This window comes from Miniopterus schreibersii, assembly GCF_964146895.1.
Source record: "Miniopterus schreibersii genome assembly, chromosome: 2".
Lineage (NCBI taxonomy): Eukaryota > Metazoa > Chordata > Mammalia > Chiroptera > Miniopteridae > Miniopterus > Miniopterus schreibersii.
In genome coordinates, this window is record NC_138102.1 from 183,468,248 (window position 1) to 183,480,482 (window position 12,235).

Here is a 12,235-nt window from a genome sequence, read left to right on the forward strand (position 1 = left end):
TTCCGCTTGGCAGGATGAAAAATTCTGGAGTCCGCTGCGCAACACTGTGAATGTGTCAGCACTGCTGAGCTGCACACTTACTGGGTAAGATAAATTTTATGTTTAAGTCACAATTTAAAAATTATTTTTAAAAGATACATCACGACGCACCTATTAGAATGGTCGACATCCGGGACACCGACACGCCCCGCTGCCCGGGGCGGAGCAGCGGGGACGCGCGGGCGCAGCCACCTCGGGGGCGCGGCGGTTCCCCAGCGTTTCACCCTGTGAGCCGCCATCACGCTCCTCGGTGCTGACCCCAAGGAGTTGAAACTTACGTCCAAGCAAAGATACGGAAGTTTATAGCGGCTTTATTTGTACTTTCCAAAAGTTGGAAGCAACCAAGGTGTCTTTATTTTAAAAATATATCTGTATTGATCTCAGAGAAAGGGAGAGGGAGAGAGAAACATCAATGAAGGAGTCATTGATCGGCTGCCTCCTGCACGCCCCCCACCCCCATGAGCCCGCAGCCTGGGCATGTGCCCTGCCCGGGAATTGAACCACGACCTCCCGGATCCTAAGTCGATGCTCAACCGCTGAGCTACTGCCCGTTGTCCTTTACTGAGTGAGTGGATACGCTGTGGAACCTTCAGACGATGGAGTATCATCCGGTACGAAAAAGAAATGAGCTATCGGCCCTGGCTGGGTAGCTCAGTTTAGCACGTCAGTTGCGGGTTTGATCCCATGAGGGCTCATACAAGAATCAACCAATGAATGTACATGAATAAGTGGAACAAATCCATGCTTCTTTCTAAAATCAATAAAATAAAATGAGCTATCAAGCCATGAAGACATAAGAGGCAACAAATGCAAATTACTCAGTGAAAGAAACCAATCTGAAAAGGCCACATACTATGATTCCAACTATATGACATTCCGGAAAATGCAACACTGTGGAAACAGTGAGAGACCAGTGGTTGTAGGGTTAGGGGGAGAAAGGTATAAACAGCAGCAGCACAGAGAATTTTAAAAAAATGTTTCCACTGACTGCAGAGAGAGGGAGAGGGAGATAGAAGCATCAGTGATGAGAGTCATTGGCTGGCTGCCTCCTGCACGCCCCCTACCAGGGATCAAGCTCTATACCTGGGCATGTGCCCTGGCCCGGAACCAACTGTGACCTCCTGGTTCATGGGCTGACTTTCAACCACTGAGCCACACTGGCCGGGCCGCAGAGGATTTTTAGAGCAGTGAAAACTCCTCTGTATACTGACAGACCCATGTCGTATGTGTCCAAACCCACAGAGTGAACTCTCAGCTATGGGACTCGGGTCACTAGTTGTAACATGCGCACCACTGTGCTGGGGACTTGGTCGTGGGGGCAGTTCTGCGTGGTGGGCCGGGGGCGTATCAGAACTTTCTGTACCTTTTGCTCAATACTGCGCTGAACCTAAAACTGCTCTAAAAAGTGTATTAAATTAAATGCATAGAACTCAAAAGTGGCGAAGCAACCAGGGCCTTCTGAGCTACTCGGCTGCCCGTCGGGCCTGGACGTGGCGAGCAGCTGAGGCCGCCCGTGGAAGCCGGAAAGCTGGGGTCGGGAAGTGTGGGGCAGGGCCACTCCCGCTAACAGGCACTTCAGGAGCCGCTTGAGGAAAAACCAAGGACAAGCACAAGTGCCTCCCTCAAGCATCATCAGCAAGTCAAAGGGGGGCAGGAGCATAAAAGGCAAAATGATGAAGAATCATTTGCTGTCAGGAAAATATTTTCCCCCAGATGCAGATCTTTCAAGTTCTGTGGTTTAGCCCGTGACACCCGACGCCCACCAAGGTCACCCGAGCTGTGTTAACGCCACGTCCAGGCCCGACGGGCAGCCGAGTAGCTCAGAAGGCCCTGGTTGCTCCGCCGGTCCACGGCCCCCACAGACACCCGCCCACACCTCCGTCGGGCGCAGCAGAATGAGAAACGGGCCGCACTGCTTGATGCAGCCATTAAAACGAAATTAATCTGCCATTTCTGCAGCCCCAAATTGATGAGCACACAAGAACTCATTTATAATTGCTTATTTCTACTTCACAATATCCCTTCCAGTATTTCTGTTCTCTAAAAAAGTCCATTAACATTGCATTATTTTTTTATAACCTTTAAAATTGATGTTGATTGGAAATATGTTCTCCCATCAGCTTAAGTAAATCTGACCGTCCCCCACCGGCTGAGCCCCACCCTCCCGGGCCCAGCGGCAGAGAAGGCCTTTCTGCTCGCAGCGGCCGCGGGGCCTGCGAGGCTGGGACTGGCTGGACCAGACGGCGGCCTCCTCCGCAGAACCAAAGCCACCTTTGGGGGCTGGAATGGGGGGAGAAAGAGACGCATTTGCTTTATATTAAATAAAAAAGGAAACAAGGTTAAAATGAAGTTTATTATTTTTTTGAATTTTTTTTTTAAATAAAACTGTTTGTGAAACAGCTATTTTATCCCCACGGCAGAGTGACCCCTGAAAGATGCACTAACCCCTTCTTAAGGCCTTAACAAGAATTTTTTTTGTACTTTTTTCTTTTTTTTAAAACTCAGATATTTAAAAATTATACACTTTACAAAACAAAACAACACAACATAAAGACTCACGTAGCGTGGGGCTGCTCAACTGACAGGCCCCCTTTCCTTTATAAAAATGAAGCAAAAAGAAAACGGGCTAAGCGGGTGGCCTGGTCAGCTCGCCCCCACTGCGCAGAGCCCCGCCCGGGCCAGTGCCTCCGCCCAGATGTCCTGACCTGTCCTGTCCCCCTGGCGCGGCACCGTGGCCTGCAATGGCCCTGCCTGCCGTGCACTCCTGAGGCCTCAGGTTCTCACCGCCAGTGACCCAGCACACAGCTGTGACCTCAGGGCATCTGCCAATTTCACCCCCCAAAAAAGATAAAAAAATTTAAAATAATAAATAAATAGTGTTTCTGGAAATGAAAAAATTTATTTTTGTGTTTAAACATCATTCTTCACTCTGAAAACATGGACCTCCCCACTTCCCTCCCCCAACCTTCCCACTTTGAGAGAAATTATGGACAAAGGACGGTTTGGTGTGGCCCGGCCGCTTCAGCCGGGCCTAGCGATCTGGGAACAGGGAGGCAGGCTAGCCGCGGAGCCACACCCGTCCTTCATGAGATGAGTTTGCTGAGTTCAAATTCACATTTAAATTTCACTGTTACTGGAACCAATTTGGAGTTCTTTAACTAGATAATTTTAAAATAGAATCAAAAGGGACAGCGCACCTTTCATTTAAACAAAGTCTTTCCAGACTAAAAATAGATTTTTATATATATATTTTTATCCCTCCCTTTTAATTCCCCCCTCCCTTTCCCATCACCCGATCCCTCCCCCCTCCCCCCACATTGTCACTATGGAGATTGTGTCCATGGAAACAGCCATTCTGACTTCTTGGGCCTTTCTTTCCTGCAATATCAGGTTTGCGTGTGATGTAAGGACTTGGGAGGAGGTGCTGGCGGCAGGCACGGCGGGGCGGGGCGGGGCGGGGCTGCACAGGACAATTTCCATTCCATCCGAGGGCCCGCCACCTTCTCATCTCCACAGTCTCACCTGGAAGACAGAACAGACACTGGGTGCTGCACTCTCCTCATGGTCCAGCAGCCACGGACACCGTGAATGAGCTGCTGACCTGGGAGACATCCAAGACCTGTGGTAGAGCCACCGGGTAGCTCTGGGAAGGAGACACAGCTAAGGAGCAATGACCTGCGCCTGCGGCGGACAAGACTAAGGGCCCCTCACGGAGTGTTTGCTGCCCAGAGCACAGAAAAAACTGAGACCAGGAGAGAACTCGACCATCCTGGCGGGGGCTGCCCTGGAGTGGGGCAGCCCTTCAGTGACCCTTGCTCAGGAGCCCTCCACCTGAGGCCGTCGTGGGCTCAGCACCTCGTGGCACAGCACGGTCCTCGCAGAGGTGGCCGAGCACCCAGCCAGCCTTCAGAAGAGCCGGCTTGCGGTGAGCTCTGTGCTTACTGAACCCTGTCCCCTGGGCCCCTGCAGGTGGAGTCTCCCTCCTCTTGCAGCCCAGGCTCCGGGTTCAGGAAGACCCTGACCACGCACATTGGGCAGGTGGGGGTGTGCCAATGGCCTCCCATGTGCAAAGGTCTCAGAGAGACGCGCAGTTTCTGAGGAATTTGGTCCAGAGACCTGGCCCAGAAGCCAAGAGCGGTGCAGCCTCACCCGCGCTTGCCCATCACAGGGATCTTGGGAGGGGCTCACCTTGCCACTGCCCCCAACAAACAAAACCCAGGTATCAGTAGCCCTTTCATTTCCACAAAACTGACTAATATGAAAGGCTTAAGGCTGGCCTGTGTGCACGAGCTCAGAATGTTCTAGTTAAAGCACATGCACACACTGCTCTTGCCAAAGCGACTCGTAGCAGAGAGCACAGGTAACTAGAAAGATACACTGCAGAGAGAGCAGGACAGTGTGCCCATGGAAACCCCAGACTCTGGCGCCAGGCCCTAGGGACACAGGTCAGCAGTGGACCCACCCGGTCACTCTCAAGTTGTCCATGGTGACAGTGTGACTTCCCAGGAGGTCGTGCCAGCCCTCGTGGTCCACTCACCCAGAGACTCTCTAGGCGACACTCAGGCTTTCCTGAGGCCAAGGCTGCCGGCACAGAGGAGAGGTAGCTTCCTCTGATGCCACCCCAGGAACCCAAAAGTCCTTTGTAAATACGACAAAGGTGCAACTAATGAGGGGACCTTGAGCAATGACCAGAGGGGGCAAACCTTGCTGGGGACGCAGGACACTGGTGATGTGAAGAGGACAGATGCTACACACCCTGCACGGCTCTGCTCATGGCGGGAGCACAGGGCAAGGCCTGCCCTCCCCCAGGGCTGGGCAGACTGTGGCTCCCGCCCCATCCTGCCCCTCACTCCAGCCTCCCCACAGGGACTGTCCCCCAGGCTCAGATATGAGACTGGCCCAAATACATGATACCTTGAATGGAGTGGGAACACTACTTCCAAAAAACCTGATCCTTTGATAGGGAGACTAGAACATTTTTGAAGCACCTACTATGTGCCAGGCACTCTGTCAGTGGTTTTACAGACACTATTTCTTGGTAACGCAGAGGCTACCCTGTATCTTGGTGGAGCTGAGAGGTGACACATGCAGCCCAAAGCCAGATAGCTGGTTGGCAGTGGGACCGGGGCTCACATCCAACAGAGCATTTTTTTACTGGGCCCGGGATTCTGCCTTTGAGCCTCAATGGCTGCGTGGTCCTGGCAGACCACGCGGACATGGCAGAGCCAGGGAGCAGATGCTGAGCCAGCTGCAGCCCCGCACTGACGATCTGCCACGTTCTCTCTAAAAAGGCATCTCGATGCCTGGCTACTGGCGAGCAGGGCTTCACCTTGGGCATCTCGATGCCTGGCTACTGGCGAGCAGGGCTTCACCTTGGGCCAAAGCCTCCCACCACTCCCTGCCCCGCACCTCCACACCCTCGGCTTCAGCTCTGTGGCCGGCACCTGGACGCTCAGGGCCCAGGCCGCCCTGTGCCCTCCACCCAGACACCAGGCCCACGTCTCCAGCTGCAGCAGGAACGTAGCCTGGCTGGGGCCCCTGTAGGCCCGCCTGTGGAGGGGCGGAGTGGTCTCTCTCCGAATCTTACTGACCGGCCAGGGCCACAGCCAGGTGAGCGAACACCCCTGGGGGCGTGAACTCCTTTAACCACGATTCCCTCACATGCCCTCTCTGGGCAAACACAGGCCTGGCCCCCGTCCTCACCATGCGGACAGTGGAGATGCAGGTGACAGTAAAGAGATGGCTGGGAATTGAGGAGATGCTGGGAAGGCTGCAGAGGGGGGAGGGCGGCTCAGACAGGGACAGAGAAGCAGGGCCTCTATGAGAAAGTGAGGCTGAGGCTGAGTCGGAGTCTGTCACCTGAGGATGGGAGGTGGAGTGCTCCTGCTCCTGCTGTCACCTGAGGATGGGAGGCAGAGTGCTCCCGGCCCAGGGAACTAACTGCGTGCAGAAGCCCAGAGGGAGGAAGCCCGGCCTCCAAGGGCCAGGAACTGGCACAGCGTCGCTGGAGACACCACAGGCCCTCGGAGGCACGGTTAGGATTCTAAACGTGATGAGCGCCTCTGCAGCAGAGAAGGGACAGAACGGGAGGGACTCCTGCTGACGGCGGTGCAGCTCCTGAGGGGCGGGGTCTGTGCAGGGCAGCGCGTGGGGAGGCTGAGGCGGTGGGGAGGGACAGCCGGGGGAAGGGGCTCCAGGTGGGGACACTTGCTCCTACGCCGCAGGCTGCGTGTGACATTCCAACCAGAGGCTGAGGCCTCACCCCAGGCTGCGCTGGGCACATTACAAGTATTTCTTAACTGAATCCTCAAAAGGCATTAGTTCTCCTTTTATGGAAGGAGAAATGGAAGCAAAGAGATCTAAGTGGCCCAACCATGGTCACAGAGCACTGTCCGCTCTGGGAGAAAGTGAGACCCACACGTACACCCACTGTCCCCTCTCTACCTGTCCTCAGCATGGACCCCGGATGAACACTCCTCTCGGGTGGGGGCTGTGACTCTGTCCCTGCTCACCAGGGATCAGCACAGTCAGTCCCCAGGGGGCTGACGGCACCTGGGCCTGAATGACAGCGAGGCCTGCAGTGTGACTGCTGGACTGAGGGACCAGGACAAAGGGTCCTGCCTGGTGGGGACAGCAGATAAGACAAACATTTTAGGTGTTCAAGATAGGATGCAGTATGTCTGTCCTTTGCCTCCAGAGGTAAATGTTTGGCCTCGACAGACTGGAAACGGCCACACTGAGGGGCCACTTGTCACTGAGCGCTGGTTTCTAGTGTGTAAACAGGGACAGCAACGCCAACCTCCGAGGAGTGAATGAGGCTTCTGTCCCTCTGCAGGGCAGGGCAGGGCTGCCAGCTGGCAGGGCCCAGGAGTGGGTGGAGTAGAAGAACATGGTGAACAAAACTCATACGTCCAAGAAGCCCAGGGCCCAACTTCCCCTTTTTCTCACACAAGCGGGAATCCCACGACAAACAGTTCTTTCCCAGCCAGGTCTCCCAGGACACTTCCAGGGAGTCAGCGTCGTCAATAGAGAAGGCAGTGCTGACTCCTGGCTGGCAGAGCCGGCCCAGGCACAGCGACCCCATCAAGCCAGGGACACAGAGAAGGGCCAAGAGAAACATCTTGAAGAGCCAGCCAGGGTGCTGTGCTGCCTTGAGGGTGGCTCAGCGGGAAAGGACCTCGCTGGATTGTTTCCTTCGACCCAATTGCCTGCCCTGTTCCCCCACCCCCACCCCACTCCACCCCCAGGGCAGGAACTCGCCACATTCTGAAGTGAAGTCTATTTTCCAAGGTCACCGTTAGGTGGTCCAGGCCCAGCACCCCCTCGGGTCTCAGATGCCTGAGTAGACAGGCCCTTCCTTTCAGAAGCAGAGTCCCCCCCAGGGGCGTCTCTGAGACAGCGGGCCCAACACCATCCTGTAGCGTCAGGTGCCCAGGTTACATTTTGGTTTTTCTTTCTTCTCGCTCCAGTCAGTTTTCCTCACCCCCAGGGACTCGGGGAGGGCGGGGACTGGGAGGGAGCCGGCAGGGGGCAGTGGGCCTGCTGCTTCCAGAGCCCTAAGTCCTGTGACCCCACTCACAGACCCCATGCCAGCCTTGACCACGGCCCATGGACGCACTCACACAGAGCACAGCTCAATCTTGTGAGATTTTCAGAATAAAACGAAATCGGATGCTAAAGTCTACTAAATCTTTGAGGGGATTTTCCTTTCCTTTGTATTTCTGCAGAAAAAAAAAAAATCCTTCATAGTACTGAGGAAAAAAAGATTTCAAATAACAGAACTTGGGGAATTTTTTGTTTTTCAAAGGAAAACCCACCATAAGCTTTACAGATAATTAGAAGACCCGCCTGGCTGGAAGCCTTTCTGAGATGGGGAGGAGCCGTGGCCCCCACCCCAGGGGCCGTCCTGCAGCCTGCTGCATCCCGCCCTCAGGACCACCGTGACCTGCCAGGCCCGACTTCAGAGGAGCCACCTTGGAGCCCTGCGGCAACGGGGCAGTTTAAAGCCCCACCGCCTTCCCTAAGCAACAAACGGCAAAACATTTTCTCCACCTGGTGTTGGCAGCGCACGCGGTTAAAGGCTCGCTGCAGCCCGGCCGGGCGAGCAGAGCAGAGGCCAGGACACCCAGTGGGAGCGTGGCAGGGGCGCCACCCCAACTCCCAACTCACCTGTGCTTGCTGTACTTTCCATTCCCACGGCACACTGCCCCCCTCACCCCCGCTCCGACTGCTCTGTGCTGAGGCTGCCTTTCGCTGTCTTGTTCTGCAAGGCGGGGAGGGGGCATGGGAGGGGAGGCTGACGCCGGCAACGCCGAGGAGACAGGCGGAGGGACAGAGGAATGAGCGCGAGGGTCAGGGCGGCAGAGGGGAGGAAAGGAACAGCACATGGAAAGGAGAGAAAAAGCAGAGTCAGTATTGAGGGACAAACAGGAGATACTCAGACAGGGTTTTCTGAGGCAAAATGTCACCATTAAAAAAGGGAAGTTTAAAAAACAAAACCATGTAGTTAAGTAAAAATAGACAGAACTGCAAGATCCTAAGACCCATCTCTGGAAATAATTTTAAAAGAAAAGTGAGCATGTTTCAGGGGCATTTTGAGGGCAGACCTGTCAGGATGACCTCTTTCTAGTACTTTCTGGTCCTACTTGGATACTGAAGACTGTGTGCGGCCAGTGACCACCAGATGTCAGTGTGGCCTCAGCCGGAGGGAGAGGGCCGCCGCTGCAGGGAATTCCAGGCGGTGTCTCCACCCCTCACCCTCTCCCCTTCCTTCTCCACGTGCTCTCCTCTCCACATGCTGGTATCTCAGACACAGACCATCGCCCCCTATCTTCGGTACTTTCTCAGAAGATGTGACCGAGAGAACACCTCTTGAACCAAGTAGGAAATAAGGCAGCAGCAGCTCCTCAATTGCCAGCTGTGGACTCTGGGGCCATTTCTGCTGAAGTAAAACCTGGAAAAGGCTGAGTTTCCCCCAAGCCTGGAGTAAGCTCCATTCCCCCTGGCCTGGGAAAATGTCTTTGTTTATGTATCAAGGCCTACACAACCAGCCTTCCCTCACACCAACCTGTGAACTGGGGTTCCATTAAATTAAAGTGGAAATCAGTAGTTTTATTCAGTTTGATTTTCTAATTTCTTGTAACAAACAAGATTCTCTCCAACACACTTCTCCCAGTGTCCCCATGCCACTTGGGGTGCCGACCCCATGCCACAGGTCTTCTGGGGCCAGGAGCAGGTGAGGCGGCCGTGGTCCTGCGATGTCTACAGGCTTTTCAGGTGGAGCCCCACCCGATGCCCTGCTGGGAGTGGCTCTGGGGACTCTGACTCACCTTGTGCTTGGGGCACCTCACCGAGAAGTTCTCCTCATGTAGCAAACAATCTGCAAGACAGAAGGGGACAGTCAACCAGAGCTGGCAAGTGGCACAGGTGAATGGGCCAAAACTGAGAGAGTCAGACATGGCGATAAGAGGTCCCCACACTGTGATTTCTAACAGGAAAACATTAGAGACACCCCAAGTAAATATGGTACCCCAACATGATGAAATATCACTTAAAAACTAACATTTCAAAATAGTTTATGGTGTACGGGAAACACACATGATGCAAAATCACTTGGAAAACCAGGATATATAAGTGTGAGTACAATCCCAATTTTATCAGGATGCTTTACGTGCATTAAAAAAGGGCAAAGGAAATCTACCAAATTATACCTCAGTTTTCTTTGGGCAGTAACGTTACAGGTGATTTAATTTTTTCTGTATCTCCATCATTTTATCATATTGTTTCAATAATCAGAAACAATCTGATTCTAGGCTAAGCTTACCCTACAGACCCAGCCAAAGCTTCCTGGTGGAAACAGAGTCCACAGGCACCGCTTCCCCTGTCAAGAGCCACGTGTTGCAGATAGGAAGGAGGCCAGGCCTGCGAGCCCGCTGTCCCCTTCGCCCCACAGCCCACGGAGGCAGGGAAAAGCTCTCCACACGAGCTACATAATCCACGCTAAACGCTTCAGAGCAGAGAAACCCCGTGAAGGGGCTATTAATCCTTGGAGGAAAATGATTCATTCCAACTTCTAACACGGTGACAGCGTCCTCGATGACAGCCTCCAGGTGAGTCAAGCTCTATGGCACCAGGGTAGTGCGAGGTGCAGGCGAGGAAATCTCATTAGAGAGTCCATGCTGCACACCACAGCTCCCGGAGACCGACAGCCAGGTCACTGGTGCAAGATGTGGTGGCAGAATGCTAATAAATATTGATCGCACATTCTCAGACTGCTCCCAGGCACCATGGCGGGAGGTAGCCACGGTACTTAGCCTTGTTAAATTTACAGTTTAACTCAGGTTTAAATGGAGGTCCAGATTAGCAGCCTGAGTACCCAAAGATTTCAAGGGAGAAGGTAACAAAGCAAAGGGACACACAAATGAAAGACCCGAGACCCTCTTATCCTACACTAATTAAAAAGGCCTTTTCATCATCTGGCTTAGGCACCAGCCCTACTCCCCTCCAGAGTCCTGGAATGTCTACAGGCAGACCCTGGGGCCCGAGAACTCGGCAAGCCTGCGCCCCTCCCCCACAAGCACGGAGCGAGGCAGTAAATGAAGTGTGTTAATTTAAAACCCACAAGTACACGGCGTGACCAGGGCTCCTGCTGCGCAATCTGCCGGAGAGAGCTTCCGAGCAGCAAGGGGTAGCAAGGCGCTCTCGGGAGGCCTTCTCCTTAGCTGGGCGCTGGCAGCGCTGCTGCTTGCTGGCAGTGTCTCTAGTTTGAGCCAAGAAGAATAGCTGAGCTCACGTAGGGTGGCACTCTCATGCCACAGCGGTTTTCAGAAAGGACGAGGGGACCACGTCAGTTGGCAAAGGTGCACCAGCAAGGCAGAGGTGCCTCAGTTCCCTGCACAGCAGCGAACAGCTGAGATGCACCATTAGTAAAACACATCTAAAGTTAGGAAACATGTTCCCTTTAAGTTAAAAAGCAGAAAAGAAATAAAACAATGCAAGTACACACTAAAGGCAGCTTGGACCTAATGCCAGGTACTTGTGGAAATGGAAGTCTCCTAAACACATCTGCCAGAGACACCTGAAGGGCACTGGGACCTGTCCCTGCTCAAGGAAAAGCCAAGAGTGGTAGGAAGAGCAGTAAAGCTCTTCCAAGTCTCTCAATTTGTTCCCTAGAAGCCCCTGGTGATGTCCTACAGGACTGGGCAGAGGGCCCTGCCAGCACTGCCACAGCGAGGTCAAAGCAAAGGGCTTGCTGACCGTCACACAAGCTGGGAAAGGCTCACAAGGTTGTCTGGTCAACAAGATGGCTTCCAGACAGCAAACCTCAACGGCCCAGCAGGGTCAGCTTACTTCTCTCTTTGAGCTTAAATGCAAGTGGACTTTGTGGCGCTCCTCCTAGCAAGCCCTGCGATGCCTACACGCAGCCATGCAGACCCAGGCTGCAGACGGTGAGCGCAAGGAGGGGGTTCTGATGAAGACGCTCTGGCTCTGCCGGGCCCCAGACACCGTCTGGCTTAGCTCCAGTGGACCTGAGCTCGTGAGCACTTATCTTGACAGAATCCAGGCTGGGGCGGCAGCCTCACCCTGCTTTGCTGAGGGTAACAGGCAGCAGGAGGAAGACAGGCCCCAGAACTGGTTTCTGCGGTGCCGGCACCCAGCGGCCTCTCCAGGGAGGGGCCAGACACCAGCCATTCCTAATGGCCCACCCAGGGCCTCCCAGCTGTGCTCCTACCTTCCCAAGGAGGAGTGCCCCCAGGCATGGTTCTTTAAGAGCACGGGAATTGCTAAGGCGCCAGAGCTCTTTTCCTTTGGTCTTAATCATTGTGGCTCATTGCATTAAATACATTAAATCTTTTTTTTTTTTTTAAACCAGCACTCACGTTCTTATCACTGCATTTCCCACCTGGAGCCAAATCCGGTGCCTGTGACATAAGCTACACAAAACAGCTAACCATTACGTCACAAATGTATGCGGGGAGCTGCACGGGCCACAGAGCCTCCTGGAACAGACTCTGTTCCCATGAAGATGTCCCCAGCTATCAAAGTTTCTCCAAGACATCAACAGCTCTGAAAGGTCTGGGTGGTGGGCAGCAAGGCAGAGGTGAAAATGTCCAACATTTCCTCACTCCATACAGAGTAGAGAAAAGAACTCTCAGACTTGGGACTTATTTGCCTTATAACTGGAAAGAAGGTTGCT

The 12,235-nt window shown here is 53.8% G+C and overlaps 1 protein-coding gene across 4 annotated transcripts in view; it reads right to left on the reverse strand.

Moving 5' to 3' along the window:
- Window positions 1-2,373: 2,373 nt before the first annotated feature.
- The window catches only part of TCF20 (transcription factor 20), a 148,923-nt gene continuing 139,061 nt past the window's right edge, over window positions 2,374-12,235 (reverse strand). For 3 of the 4 annotated variants that reach the window (XM_081128299.1, XM_081128298.1, XM_081128297.1), the window contains exons 4-6: window positions 9,369-9,418; window positions 8,209-8,335; window positions 2,374-3,561 (exon numbers count right to left, since the gene is read on the reverse strand). In XM_081128299.1, the coding sequence (XP_080984425.1) occupies window positions 8,252-8,335; window positions 9,369-9,418 (134 nt within the window). In that variant the 3' untranslated portion in view covers window positions 2,374-3,561; window positions 8,209-8,251. The remainder of the gene's footprint in view (window positions 3,562-8,208; window positions 8,336-9,368; window positions 9,419-12,235) is intronic. The other variant, XM_081128300.1, reaches the window with a different exon arrangement.